General features: G+C 56.8%; 2 protein-coding genes across 2 annotated transcripts; one reads left to right on the plus strand and one right to left on the minus strand.

Annotated features, from left to right (window-relative positions):
- The first annotated feature begins 149 nt into the window (after window positions 1-149).
- On the plus strand, window positions 150-866 carry LOC103974369 (protein GLUTAMINE DUMPER 2-like). The gene has a single exon (XM_009389183.3). It carries the CDS (start codon window positions 241-243, stop codon window positions 730-732), a length of 492 nt encoding a protein of 163 aa, XP_009387458.2. The 5' UTR covers window positions 150-240; the 3' UTR covers window positions 733-866.
- Window positions 867-2,429: 1,563 nt separating this feature from the next.
- LOC103974370 (zinc finger protein CONSTANS-LIKE 3) lies at window positions 2,430-3,662 on the minus strand. The gene is made up of 2 exons (XM_009389184.3): window positions 2,996-3,662; window positions 2,430-2,910 (listed from the first exon to the last, which is right to left on the minus strand). Exons 1-2 carry the CDS (start codon window positions 3,623-3,625, stop codon window positions 2,581-2,583), a joined length of 960 nt encoding a protein of 319 aa, XP_009387459.2. The 5' UTR covers window positions 3,626-3,662; the 3' UTR covers window positions 2,430-2,580.
- Between the last annotated feature and the right edge of the window lie 10,985 nt (window positions 3,663-14,647).

The following is a 14,647-nucleotide window of genomic DNA, read 5'->3' on the forward strand; positions in this document are numbered from 1 at the left end:
TATGTTGCTGTCAACTAAATATGCTTACATATAAAGGCCAAATATCATCGAAAGATAAATAAGGGAATCAGTAAAACCAAGTAGAAACAGGTCCCTTCCTCGTTTAGCCACATATTGCGCAGCACTAGGTCTGACTTATAAATTCCTCGGTGCATCCTCCCGGGTTTCCTCATCCCCAAGTCACCGCCTCTCTCTCTCTCTCTCTCTCTCTCTCTGGGGGGATCAAAGAGAGCAAGCAGTATGGGAACAGGAGACGGTTTCCATGGGAACAACGGCGCAACGACGGCAGCAGCGCCGGCCTACGCCCACGGGGTGCCTCACTCGGCATGGCACTCCCCGGTTCCCTACCTCTTCGGCGGGCTGGCGGCGATGATGGGCCTCGTAGCGCTAGCCCTACTCATTCTTGCCTGCTCCTACTGGAAGCTTTCCAGTTTCCTGGAGTCCGGTGACGGCACCGAACAATCTGACCACGAGAAGCACGACGACGCCTCCTCCGGGAAGGACCCCGCCTTCCCCGAGGAGCGGTTATTCGTCATCATGGCCGGCGACTGCACCCCCACCTTCCTCGCCATCCCCATCGCCAGCCGCGCCGTGGACAACCGTACTGATGCCGACAAGAACATCGACGGAGAAAACAAGCAGCAGGAGGGAGCGGTACCTTCACCCATCAGTGTTCGTATCCAGATGGAAGGTGACGGCAGCCCACGCCGAAGCCAAAACCAAGAACAGTAGCCGGAGATGTGTTCTTTGCTTTGTTGTCCTTGACCGATTTGAGTTTGTTTGTAGCGTCTTTTTAGGCGTATTCTGCATGAGTCGGGAGTGTAAATTCTAGAGTGATATTTGAATGAGCATTTGTTCCATGATCATTCGAAGGCCTTCTCTTCTATGCGAAGAGACGATGTGTGGATCATTCGAGGCCTTCTGACTGCGAGCGAGAACCGAGCTTTGGATTGCGCAGGGTGGAAACAGCCTCGAATATTCCCGTTGTTATGCTCACCGCCGTTGTTCGGCTGAGACGAGGGGAGGGGGTTGCACGCCACGTGACGTGCACGGGTTTGGATGGGGAGAGGGCGTTTGGCGTGCGGATGCGGAGAGACGAGGGCGTGCAGCTGTCGTCAGGAAAGAATGCCTTTTACAGGCTGTTACATTTGTTGGGGTGTGGAAAGCTCCGCGTGGCGGAGAAGCGATCGTGTCGAGTGTCATTGCGATACGTGTCTCGACTCACTCCCGTGTGGCCTCGTGAACGTCTCTCTTTCGCTGTTAATTGCCAGGACGATGTCACCTCGCGTGACAAATCGAGATATAAATAATGTAACTAAGCATATGTGTATAAAACGATCGTCGGCACATATCGATCGGAAATCGGTGCTTGGTCGGACAATGCATGCATACTGATGCAGTGAAAGCGGCTATCCTATGCCATGCAAATCTTATCTTTCTGGTAGCGAAGACGGGTGCATGCAGCGGATGCGTGGGGGGACGCGACAAATATTGAAAGCAGTGTTGCGTCAGTTACAAATCTTGGGCCGCCCGCCTCGCTCAACCATTTCCCGTGGGCCCGAATTCCCCACTTGAAATCCTCTGTCGAAACCCACAGTAATTTATTTACAGGATGTCCTGACAATAAATGCGCCCCAAATCCTATGGATTAGAACGAGACGTGTGGTTAAGCGGGTTGCTGATGGTTGGTTTGGTGGTATTGGAGAGTTGGTGGCGAAGGAGATAGCGAGGCAGATGGTGGCCGACAGAAAGGTGCATGCTAATAACTGGGGCATGCGACGGCTGGAAAGGTCGTTCGTAAAGACGCTGAGGACCCATAGCTACAATTAAAACGGACCGCTAACGGCGTTATGGGGACCTCTATAAGTTTGTGCCCTAACATATCCTGTTCTGACCTATTTAGCAGTTGTACGTCAGTAGGCCCAAATCAGTGTAATGGCTAATTAATGGGCCGTCGTTTCCGGTCGTTTGGGCCTCGTGGATAGGTGTCTCGAATCACAAACCAAAAACAAAAAAACACCAAAACAAAAACCATGCCGCACTTTTTTATTAGACCACACTTTGAACAAACACTGCTTTTAAACTTCGTTTGTCAGCTGATTGCCTAATCCAAAATTTCATGTCAGGGATTGGTCCAGTGGCTTCCGAGGACTGGAATCAATCATCTCTCCGTCGTTCACTTGGAGGAAACCTCATATTAAACACCGTGTCATATCTTCTATCTTCTTTTCCACGGAAAAGGAACCCAAAAGCTTAGCATAGTGGTGAGCATGTGACTAATAGTCTTACTTTGTTGCAACCCCCAGTCTAAAAGGATCGATCATCGGTCTTTTATTCGGCACCAATAGGCTGCCAGTTATAGATCTCAAGAGGCCGAAAGCACTCACCGGAGTCGGGGAGCAAAAGCACGCACGCACGCATCCGCTTCGTGGATGAAATAACAGAACCCCATTTAGAGACATATTAGTGGTAATAATATACACCTAATGCAGGGGAGAAGGGGGCAAAAAAGAGCTAAACATAACCCCCCACCCCCTTAATACCATCGACAAATACATAATACAGGCCCAGAGAGAGTCGTCAAAACGAGGGCACCACGCCATAGCCGGGATCCACCATGAACGCCACCCGCATCTCTGACGAGTGCTTATGGCCGACCTCCAACGCCTCGATCTCCGACCGCTTCACGAACCTCCCCTTGATCCGCGGCCGCGTCTCCGCGTACGCCTTCCGGGACGCGTACCTGATCGTTTTCTCGAACCGCCGGCTCTTCCTCTTCTCCCGGTATCGCATCACCCTCGCCTTCCGATCCGCTGCCCTACCTCCCCCTCCGCCAGCCACGTCCACCGTCGCCCACTTGGCTCCGCCGCCGTTCCCATCCGGCACCACCCCGAACTCCGAGAACGAGACCTGCGCCGATCGCCACACGGACATCAAATCTCGTAAAGACATGGTAACTTGGTTTCGATTCTTTGTGTTAGGGTTTGTGCCTTACGGTGTGGCTGAGAGAGTCGGCGGTGTAGGGGCTGTAGGAGGGGTTGGATCCGACCAAGTCGAGCTCGAAAACGCCATCGGGCGGGAGAAACGGCCCGGGAGGCGGCGCACCGCCGTCCCCCACGGTAGCTTTGGCGTGGACCGGGACGACGCCGTCTCCCTGCTGGTATCGCTCGTCCAACGAGGTGGCATGATCCAGATCCACGTACGTTTCTACGTCCGAGAAGAAGTGGTCCACCTGTTTGCCGTCCGGCTTTTTCATCAAGCCTTTAGCACAAAGATTGGGGAGGAGCCAGGAGGCGGCGGCGGAGGCGAGGGGCTCGAGGAAGGGGACGACGGGGGCGCGTTCGTGGCGGAGGGCGAGGGGGTTGGCGGAGTGGATGTCGGCGTCGCAGGCGGCGCAGATTGCGGCGGCGTCGGCTTTGCAGGTAACACTGGCGGGGGCCTGCTCGCAGACCTCGCACACCCGCACGCGCCCGTGGCGCGGCCGCGCCCCGTGCAAGCGCGCGTCGCACTCGCCGCACAGGTAGTCAGCGTCCGCACGGCAGAAGAGCAGGGCCGGGGCGGACTTGCAAGAGTCGCACCGCCGCGCCCCGACTGCGATCCAATACCCGTCTTTCTCGCTCGCCATTTCCCTCTCTCTCGTCTTCCTCCTGTTGGTTTCGGTTTAAATTAAGCCCGTCATTTTAGTTCTTGTGGGAATCAGAGTGGGTAGGTGTTGAGGCGAGGCGGGCCACGCGTCCAGATCAGGAGCCACGAAATAAGCGAAAATATTTTAGCTAAACCAAACTGGATTGTCGCCGGGTGGGCCCTGGCCAGTCGGCCCTCACCATCACGGGGCCCACAAGTTAGAACACCGAGTTCGGCTGCTCCCGTACGGATCACGTGGTGGCGCGCGGATGGCCAGGACGGTTGGCATTAGTGAACGTGTTACGTAGGTCATGCTTTGATCGTCGAGCGAAACCTCATGTTTCTATTCATCGCTTAGATACGTTCCGTAATTAAATATGTACGGAAAAACTAAAAAACTATTTAGTGAGTCGCAAAGGGAAAAAAAAAAGAAAAGAAAAGGATCGGATGTGATTTTCCATTAGTGGGTGATCCGATTGTTAAACCACTGGAAAGCTCGGTTAGAAGATGGTCGCGTGAGATTTTTATCCTTTTTTGTTTTTGAGCTTGTCACATTTGTTAGTGTAAACAACTTTATGTCGTGGCCTCGGGGCTGACGCGGTTTGGTTGGGGTCCGAATGACGGAGATCTGGCACGCCCCCCTCGAGGTCGTCCGGGTTGCCGTTCACGGTGGTCCGGTCGGGACGTTGCGTCGAGAGGAAAGCTTTTCCGAAGCACCGGGAAGAAGCACCCCGTCCTTGCACCTACACACAGGTCGGGTCGAAAGCTCGGCCCGACCCCTTCGACGATCAAGTCAGTGGATGTGGAGGGAGTTTCGAGTGAAGAAGTGCTCTCCCCTTTTCGTTTAGAACTCGGGAGTATTTATAGGTAAGTTTAGTGTTACCTGATGTGCCTGCCCGCAGGAGCAGGATCGTACCTCTGATGGCGTCTGACATTGCCGTTGGCGTTGCGTAGAGAACCGAACTGCCGCAGGGTATGGGCGAGCCTCGGTCGTCGTCCTCCTCTGCCTCGGCCAAGCGTGCGGGGTCAGGCAACGATGAAGTCGTTGTGTAAGAGCGGGTGACGTCGGCGTACATCGAGTTGGCATTATTGCCCTCTTCCTCGGGCAGAGTGTCGTCCAGGCGTGGCTGACGTCGTGGCGCGTCATGTCACCATTATTACCCTCATCATATTCCCCCCCCCCCCCCCCCCCGAAGGGAGCTATGCGTCGGTTGTTGTAAAAAAAGAGGGGAGTCCGAGGCATGGCTTCAGCCTCCGGTACCGTGGTAGTCTCAGGCGACATGAGGTCAAGCAAGTCTCGGGCGGGTAGGCCGCGCCGAGTTGGCCTTCGAGCGACATGAGACCGAGGAGCATGCCTTGGGCGCGTGGGACGCGCCGAGGAGGTGATCTCGGGGGGCATGGAGTTGAGGAGCACGACGCAGGCGGGCTGGCCGCGCAGGTGTAGTCTCGGGGGGCATGGAGCCGAGGAGCACGACACAGGCGGGCTGGCCGCGCGGGTGTAGTCTCGGGCAACATGCGGTCGAGAAGCACGATGCAGGCGGGCTGGCCGCGCAGGTGTAGTCTCGGGCAACATGCGGCCGAGAAGCACGACGCAGGCGGGCTGGCCGCGCAGGTGTGGTCTCGGGGGGCATGGAGCCGAGGAGCATGACGCAGGCGGGCTGGCCGCGCAGGTGTAGTTTCGGGGGGCATTGAGCCGAGGAGCACAACGCAGGCGGGCTGGCTGCGCAGGTGTGGTCTCGGGCAACATGCGGTCGAGGAGCACGACGCAGGCGGGCTGGCAGCGCAGGTGTGGTCTCGGGCAACATGCGGCCGAGGAGCACGACGCAGGCGGGCTGGTCGCGCAGGTGTGGTCTCGGGGGGCATGGAGCCGAGGAGCATGACGCAGGCGGGCTGGCCCGACAAGCTGCTTATGTTATTTTCCCTCCTTGCCAACTTAGCAGCAGCGGGGGTCGAAAACTATCGTATTTGACTTCTTTTCTAGGGGGGGAAGCTGGTTGCTTTCGCCGCACGCTTTCGGGTGTCGAGATCGAGGCGTCAGGGCGTTGTTGCTTCAGCAGGTTTGACACGTCAGACTTTCATTAAGGCGGGGCGTCTTTTGGCATTTCTGACGTGACGTGATGGTTACGCACGTGCGCGGGTGGGTTGCCGCCCATTCTCGGGAGGCGAAGGGGCGCTGGTTCTGGCAGGATATCTCCTTTAAATAGCGAACACCCGGCTTCGCTTTTATCTTTCGCTGCTGAGTCTCCCTCTTCAGGTCTTGCCGTCCCCTTTCCAGTCTTCTTCCTCGTCTCCTGCGTCGTCTTCCATTTCCCCGTAGCACCTTCCTGTTGAGGTCAGTTAAGATGTCGCCCTCTTCTTCCTCTCCTTCTTCCCCTTCCCACGTAACTGGGGGGGGGGGGGGGGGATGTCCTCCGACGTCCCCCGTGGAATCCTCTGATGGGGAAGCGGCGTGGGCCCTGGAGGCCTTGATGTGGCCGTACGATAATGACTCCACCGTGAGTGGGTCTTTGCTGGGGGACTCCGGGAGCGCTATAGTATCCCAGAGGACCACATCCTTGGTGCCCCTGAACCGGGACAGCGGGCATATGACCCGGTCCCGAAGGGTTTCGCGTTGACCTTAGACGCCCTGGAGGTGGGTCTGCGCTTTCCCCTTCATCCCCTCATCGTGTCCTGTATATCTTTCTGACGAATTTTGCCGTCTCAGGTGGCGCCAAACTCCTAGCGCTACCTAGTGGTATTCCTGGGGGAATGCCACTATGCCAATATCACCCCCACCCTCAACCTCTTTCTCTCCTGTTATCGCCTCTCCAAAGGTTCGGGGGGTTACTTCCTATCTGCCCGGACGGGCTTTCGAGTCGGGGGTCCCCTTCTAATAATAAAGGGTGGAAGGGGAGGTTTTTTTACATTTGCCGCGCACAAGACTGGGGTTTCGGGGTTCGGTGGTCCGCGAGGGCGATTGACAACACCACCCCATGCTTGGGTGAAGTAGAGTGCCAAGATCTGGGGAGGCTCAAAGAGATTCTCCCCAAGTCCCAGGCCCTCCGGAACATGACCGAGTAGTGGCTGGTCGAGGCGGGTCTCAGCCCGATGCCTCTGGGTACGTTAGTAACGTTTGGTTCGGGTATTTGCGCGGTTCATTCCTGGTACTAATATTTTTTCTTGTCTCCTGTAGAAATGGTGAACCTCCGATCGCTTTTGGGGGGCAAGGCATCGCAAGCTCCTCCCCCAGCACTGCCAGCCGACCTGCAGCCCGGCACAAAGGACGCCCCATTGGAGGTCGAGGCCGGGCGCCATCGGAAGAAGGCGAAGGCGAAGGCGGCGCCTTCAAAGGGGGCTGAGGTGGGCCCCCGTCGGGGCGAGGCCGGGCCTAGTTGGCGGGCGGCTGGGAAGGGTCCGCGCCCTCCCTCCGTACGTGACCTGTGTCGATTGCCAGCCGGGGACGAGGAGCCGTTCCTAACGCGGTTGGTGGGCGAAATCCCAATCGGGGAGGCCAGCGACCCCCTAGTTGCCCGTTGGGGGGGCCTGTCCCGTGGGGACAGAGTGTGGGACGGAGGGGACTCCTCCGCAACATTCCTCCGAGGCGCGCTTCATCCCGACATGGCTCAGGATTTGTATACCTTGCCCTCGGAGGCTCTGCTCAGCAAGTCCGCCCAATCTTTGACCTGGGTAAGTACTTCTCTCTTCCCGTTTGGGGTCGTTTGTCTGACGCTGACCTTCCTGGCCCGTCTTTCCTTTTGCAGGACCTTCATTACGCGACGGCCTTGATGGACAGGGTGCGTGACGCCGGCCGGGTCATCGGGGGCCTAATCAGCCGCAACGCCGAGCTCCACCGCTAGATCTAGGAGGCTCGAGCCGGGGCCGGCTCGGAGGCTATGGCGGCTGCCGAGAAGCACGCGGCGGACTCGGAGGTGGAGGCGGCTCGCCTCAGGTCAGAGCTCGAGGCCTCCAAGAAATCAAACGAGGAGCTCCAGAATACAATAAGGGTGGAGCAGACCGAGCTCCGTGTGTCGAAGACGGAGGTGAGCGCTCTCAACAAGAAGCTGGAGGAGGCGAAGGCCGAAATGAGGCCGGCCTCGGAAGCGCTGGCGGAGGAGGCCCGTCTCCGACCCGTCAAGGATAAGGAGCTCCTCGAGGCGTATAAGAAGTCCGAGGGGTTCGAACTCGGGCTAACGCGGACGGGGTGAGTGTCCTTTGAATACGGATACCGAATCGCCACGTCCCGTTTCCGCGCTCGTCACCTCGGCCTCGAGGTGGAGGAGGATCCCTTCACTCCCCACCCCGAGGATCTGGAGGTAGACATGCCCGAGGACGTCCCCTTTGACGACCGCTTGGACGTCCCATTGTAATAAAGAAGGTAGACATGCTAGTCAATTTTGTAAGTCAGGGTCGAGTCCTGTAACCTTGGTTTTTTAAATGAAAGAAAATTTTTCTTCTCTCGTGTATTTGCCCAGCTTCTTCTTCTTCCCTTAAGCGGAAAGCTTTTTCTTCCTCGGACGAAAAAACTTCCTCTTCCTCAGACGAAAAACTTCTTCTTCCTTAGACGAAAAACTTCTTCTTCCCTTAGGCGAAAAACTTCTTAAGGTTATGGACGTTCAATGTTCTCGGCAAAGAAGAACCATCCATTGTCGCGAGCCAGTATGTACCCGGTCGGATTACCTCGACGACCCGATAAGGTCCCTCCCATTTGGGGGCTAGCTTCCCCCTCGCTCGGGTCGGGTCGCCGACTTCGGTCTTGCGTAAGACCAGGCCGTTTAACTTAACTGGTCGGGGTCGTACCTTCCGATTGTAGACCCTCGCGACAGCTCTGTTATAAGATAGGGCCTTCAAGTATGCGTCGGCACGCCACTCCTCGAGCATGTCGAGGCCGGCTCGAAGTCCTTCACTCGCGTTGTTCTCGTCATAGTTTCTTGTCCGAAGGGTGGGAATAGCTACCTCGGGCGGTAAGACAGCTTCAGTTCCGAATGCGAGACTGTAGGGGGACTCTCCAGTCGCGGTTTTGGGGGTGGTGCGTAACGACCATAAGACGCTCGGGAGTTCGTCCGTCCAAGTTGATCGGGCTGCGGACACTCTTCTTTTGAGCCCGTCTAGAATGGACCGATTGGTTACCTCTGCTAGCCCGTTCGTCTGAGGGTAAGCTAACGAGCTGAACCTTAGCTGGATTCCGTGGCTCGCGCAGAACTCCCGGAACCTTCTATCGGCGAACTAAGGCTCATTGTCTGTAATGATGGTTTTGGGCAAGCCAAACCGAGTCACCAGGTTCCTCCACACGAACTTTTCCATTTGTCGCTCCGTGATCGTCGATAGTGGTTCGGCCTCGACCCACTTTGTGAAATAATCCACACCAATGATGATGTACTTCCGTTGTCCCGAGGCTGGGGGGAAAGGTCCGAGCAGGTCCAAACCCCACTGCGCGAACGACCATGCGCAATCGATGGGGGTGAGCGGGACCGCGAGCTGCCGGGGCGTGCGGGCGTGTTCTTGGCACGAACTGCACTGCTGTACATAAGCCTTTGCGTCCCGGCACATGGTCGGCCAGTAGTAACCTTGGCAAAGTATTTTGTGTGCCAGGGTTCGCCCGCCGATGTGTTCCCCACAGACTCACTCGTGGACCTCAACCAGAACCGTCCTAGCTTCGTCGGGCTCCAAGCACCGTAGGAGAGGGTATGTGAAAGACCGCTTATAGAGCCATCCACTCACCTAGGAGTACCACGCATGCGTACAACGCAAGCGCCGAGCCGTAGCCTTGTCGGGAGGAAGGGTCCCGTCCCGCTTGAAGCGTAACAACTCTTGTACCCATGTGATTGGCGCGCCACCCGAGGCCACCGCTGCGATTTCAATGGCACGGGCAGGGAGCTCCTCGACCTCGGGCCGGGCTTCGGGGGTTGACTTTGACGCCAGCTTAGCTAGCGCGTCGGCTCACTCGTTCTCTCCCCTCGGGACATTGGATAATGTAAAATGAGGGAACTTGGCGGTCAGGTTCTTTACCTGTGACAGGTACTTCGCCATGATCGGGTCCCGAGCCTCGTATCCCCCGCTGAGTTGCTCGGCTACCAGCTGCGAGTCGGTGAGGACGCGTATAGCGACCACCTGCATCTCGAGGGCCAACCTGAGTCCTGATAGGAGCGCCTCGTATTCTGACTCATTGTTAGTGGCTTGGAACCCGAAGCGGAGGGAACGCTCGAACGACCGCCCGTCGGGAGCTAGCAGCACTAGCCCCGCGCCGACGCCTTTTGAGTTGGCCGATCCGTCGACGTGCAGGACCCATGCTTCGGGAGGTTGCTCGAGATCCACGTCCTCGATCTGGGTTAATTCTGCGATGAAGTCGGCCACGGACTGGGCTTTGATAGCGATCCTGGGCACGTATTGTACGTCATGCTCGCCGAGCTCCACCGCCCATTTGAGAAGACATCCTGCAACATCAATTTTAGACAAGATCTGCTGAAGTGGTTGGTTGGTGATGACTTCCACCGGGTGAGCCTGGAAGTAGGGGAGTAGCTTCCGGGCTGTAATATCCCATTAGTCCCACATCGGAAGTGGGGAATATGTGTGATTAGCTTATAAGGGCCTGATGAGTGTACTACGTTACCTCCCGCTTAAGCATTTTGGTCCGCCGTTGAGGACCAAAATGGAGTTATTAGGGCAGGGTGAGAGGGCTGCAGTAGGAAAGGGCTACCCGTGGATGGAGTCAGAGAACTCATCACGGCGTGGAGCCACCACTGAGTTAAACCTCACATGCACTATGCTAGGGTTCGATCTGGGATATGTCGGGCCTTGACGAGGACGTTAAGCTAATTGAGTTGGGGATAATGTAATATCCCATTAGTCCCACATCGGAAGTGGGGAATGTGTGTGATTAGCTTATAAGGGCCTGATGAGTGTACTACGTTACCTCCCGCTTAAGCATTTTGGTCCGCCGTTGAGGACCAAAATGGAGTTATTGGCCAGTTAGCTCATCAGACCCAGGTGGGTATCGTTCCTCGGGCCCGTTCTGCGTGCTGGGAGGCAGCCAGGTAGAGGCCTAGCTTCTCCCCAGGAGAGATTGAGGCAAGTCGGGGGAGGCTGGCCAAGTGTTGCTTTATTTGTTTGAAGGCTTCCTCGCATTCGGCCAAGGAAACGAGACATGGCGACGAGTCTTCCGTTAAGGCATTGCAGGTCCTTGATTGTCCGAGGTGACTGCATATTGATGACTACCTGGACCTTCTCCGGGTTGGCATCGATTCCTCTTTCGTGTACGATAAACCCGAGGAACTTTCCTGAGGTGACGCCGAAGGCACAGTTCGCGGGGTTAAGTCGCATGCTGAATTTGCGTAGCGTGGCGAATGTCTCGGCTAGATCAACAAGGTGAGCTCCAACCTCTTGGCTTTTTACAATCATGTCGTCTACGTAAACTTCCATGTTTCGCCCAATATGGTGGGCGAACATCTTGTTCACTGTTCTCTGGTACGTAGCCCTAGCGTTTTTCAATCCGAAATGCATGACCTTATAAAAGTATACCCCTTGGTCGATGAGAAAGGCTGTATGCTCTTGGTCCTCGGGCGCCATTCTGATCTGGTTGTATCCCGAGAAGGCGTCCATGAATGAGAGGCGAGCGTGTTCGGTCGTTGCGTCGACCACCTGGTCGACCTTTGGGAGGGGGTAGAAATCTTTTGGGCATGCATTGTTAAGATTGGTGTAATCAACGCATATCCTCCAGCTTCCATTGGGTTTCTTGACGAGGACTACATTGGATAGCCATCGTGGGTATCTGGCTTCTTCTATGAAGCCTGCCGCTAAAAGTCGATCCCCTTCTTCTCATATGGCGAGCTGCCAATCAGGGGCCTGCCGTCTGGGTTTTTGCTTCACCGAGCGAGCGTCGGGTGAAATATTGAGGTGATGTTGTGCGACCTTCGGGTCGACGCCCGTCATGTCAGATAGCGACCAGGCGAAGACGTCGGCATTTTCCTGTAGGAAGCCGACGAGCTGCTTTCGTTCCTGCTCGGGTAGCTCCGACCCGATTTTGACCGTCTGGTCTGGCTGACCCCCTAGTAGCGGCAAGTCGATGGTGGACCCCCTCGGCTCAGGATGGGGGGCTGGCTTCTTTGTCTCCCGAGGATCCGCTAATGGTGGTTCGACCCTTGCTATCTTGTGTAACGAGACGGCGGTCAGGTAGTAGCGCCTGGATTCACGGGGGCTTCCCGTGACTTCTCTGATCCCGGCGTGGGTCGGGAACTTCATAGTTTGGTAGTAAGTTGAGACGACGGCTCTGACTTTGTTGAGGGTCGGTCGGCCGAGAATAGCGTTGTATGCAGTGGGGAGGTCAACCACTAAGAATGTGGTCATCACTGTCTTCGACCTCGACGAGGCTCCTAGGGTCAAGGGCAAAGTGATTGCCCCCAGCGGTGAGATCGAGTCACCGGTGAATCCAGTGAGCGCCGAGCACATCGGCTTCATGTTGTCTCTGAACAAGTCGAGCTTTTGGAAGGCGTCGAAGTAGAGTATGTCGGCCGAGCTCCCGGTATCGACCATGATCCTTCTTACTTGCGCATTGGCGATCCTGGCCGATATCACGAGCGCATTGTCATGCTCGAATTGTTCGGATGCTCCGGCCGGGAAAGTGACCTTGGGCTCGGGCCCGTGCCTGGGAGCTTCGGCCGGGGCGGCTCGGGCGTATGCCTTTCTTCCGGTCATGGAATCCCCGCCAGATGCGGGGCCGCCAGCTATCACGTCGATGTGTCGCTCGATGGGACCCTCCGGGCGCGGCGAAAGTTCCTTGTCCGGCCGAAGGTACTGGCCAAGATGCCCTCTACGAATAAGCTCCTCGATCTGCCTTTTCAACTCCCGACACTATTCAGTGTCATGCCCATGCTGCAGTGGAAGCGGCAATACTTCGACCGGTTTGCAAGTTCTCGCGGACTCCTCATCGAGTAGGGATCTTTGAGTAGTCCCTTCTCCCTTATGTGGAGAAATATTTCTGTTTGGGACGAGCTCAAGGCGGGGAGAGGGGGCCTCGGTGTCGGCGGGTCGGATCTGTCCAACCTACGCCATGATGCAGCGGATTGCTGCTGTCGGGGTGGCTCCGGCTTGACCCTCTTGTGCTCTTCGCGCCTCCCGACCATCCATGTCTCTGCGGCGACAAACTGGCTTGCTCGCTGAAGCATCTCGGGTACCGCAGTGGGGGGTCACTCCATAAGGGACCAAAAGAACCTGGAAGGCCGCATACCTATCATGAATGCCTACATTAACAAAGAGGGATGAGCATCCGACAACCCCCGAATTTGCGTCGTAAAGCGGTTCACAAAATGGGAGAGGGGCTCATCCTCCCGTTGGTTGAGTCCGAGGAGCAACGCCACGGACGGCTTTGGTCGGGCATAGGCCAGGAAGTTGAGCTCGAAGTCTCTGGCGAGCTGATCGAAGGAAGTGATGGTCCCGGTCTTTAGGCTGTTGTACCACACGCGAGCTGGCCCCCTCAAAGTCGTCGGAAACGCCCTGCACATCAAGGCGTCAGAAGTCCCATATAGCGCCATTTGAGCGTGAAAAGCGGCCACGTGGTCCGCTGGGTCAGTAGCGCTCTCATAGGCGTCCAGCGAAGGGAGCCGGAAGTGCGGTGGGATCGCTTGATCTTGTATTTCGGGTGCGAATGGGGACCCTTGGTGTCTGTCCGCCCCAAGCTCTCCCTTTGACCTGCGAACCTCCTAGTGTACTTCGTCGAGTCATTGACTAACAAGGCGCAACTGGGCTCGTAGGGCGTTCGTCGAGTCCGCAGATGGCGCCTCAGGCTCTGGGCGACTCACCGTATCTTCCGCCTCTCGGTTCCCGGGCTGGGCTATTCGGTTCCGAGGCGAAGCGGGGAGCTCGGAAAGTGGTGCATGAGTCCGGGTGGGGGCGTCGGTTGGGAGACGAGCGGGATGATAGTTTGCACCACGCCCGTAAGAGCTCGAACTTAATGAGCGAGGTCGTGAAAGGCCTCGGGCGATACTGGCGACGGGCCGGCGGGGGCGCCGTCAGGTGGCGATAAACCCGGGTCGTTGAACAACCGCCAGTAGCGTTCCGACGTTGCGGCAGGGCGTTCGTCTCGGGATTCATCACGCGAGGGGTTTTCTCCCGGGGTGCTGATCGTGGGCAATCCAACAACCGCGGGTTTGTCAGAGTGGATCTGCTGATCGCTCGACATTCGGACAGACCCTCCTTCTAGCGCCAATCTGTTAGTGTAAACAACTTTATGTCGTGGCCTCGGGGCCGACGCGGCTTGGTTGGGGTCCGAATGATGGGGATCTGGCACGGCCCCCCTCGAGGTCGTCCGGGTTGCCGTTCACGGTGGTCCGGTTGGGACGTTGCGTCGAGAGGAAAGCTTTTCGGCAGCGCCGGGAAGAAGCACCCCGTCCTTGCACCTGCACACAGGTTGGGTCGGAAGCTCGACCCGACCCCTCCGGCGATCAAGTCAGTGGATGTGGAGGGAGTTTCGAGTGAAGAAGTGCTCTCCCCTTTTCGTTTAGAACTCGGGGGTATTTATATGTAAGTTTAGTGTTACCTGATGTGCCTGCCCGTAGGAGCAGGATCGTACCTCTGATGGCGTCTAACATTGCCATTGGCGTTGCGTGGAGAACCGAACTGCCGCAGGGTATTGGGCGAGCCTCGGTCGTCGTCCTCCTCTGCCTCGGCCAAGCGTGCGGGGTCAGGCAACGATGAAGTCGGTGTCTGAGAGCGGGTGACGTCGGCGCATATCAAGTCAGCATTATTACCCTTTTCCTCGAGCAGAATATCGTTTAGACGTGGCTGACATCGTAGCGCGTCATGTCGCCGTTATTACCCTCGTCAACATTCATCGTTTTTTATTTCCTTCAAGTTTCTCTGGGCTCGTCCCTTTTGCGTGTGAGTGGGACTCGGATGTCCCACAAGGGTTTCACACTCGGTCTGGTGATTTGGTTGCCGTCGCGCTACTGCAACGGGATCCTTTACAGGATAGGTGGTAAAGTGTACGCCCGGTGTGTGTGACGTGTTGGTCATCCGTTTCAGGGGTAGCGTGGATCAATCGTGTAGATGCACG

The sequence above is a fragment of the Musa acuminata genome, chromosome BXJ1-3 (assembly GCF_036884655.1).
Source record: "Musa acuminata AAA Group cultivar baxijiao chromosome BXJ1-3, Cavendish_Baxijiao_AAA, whole genome shotgun sequence".
NCBI classification, from domain to species: Eukaryota; Viridiplantae; Streptophyta; class Magnoliopsida; order Zingiberales; family Musaceae; genus Musa; species Musa acuminata.

Coding starts and splice junctions, on each gene's coding strand:
- LOC103974369 (XM_009389183.3), top strand. CDS start 241: ATGGGAACAGGAGACGGTTTCCATGGGAACAACGGCGCAACGACGGCA.
- LOC103974370 (XM_009389184.3), bottom strand. CDS start 3,625: ATGGCGAGCGAGAAAGACGGGTATTGGATCGCAGTCGGGGCGCGGCGG. Junction 2,911..2,995: donor CCGACTCTCTCAGCCACACC/GTAAGGCACAAA, acceptor CGATCGGCGCAG/GTCTCGTTCTCGGAGTTCGG.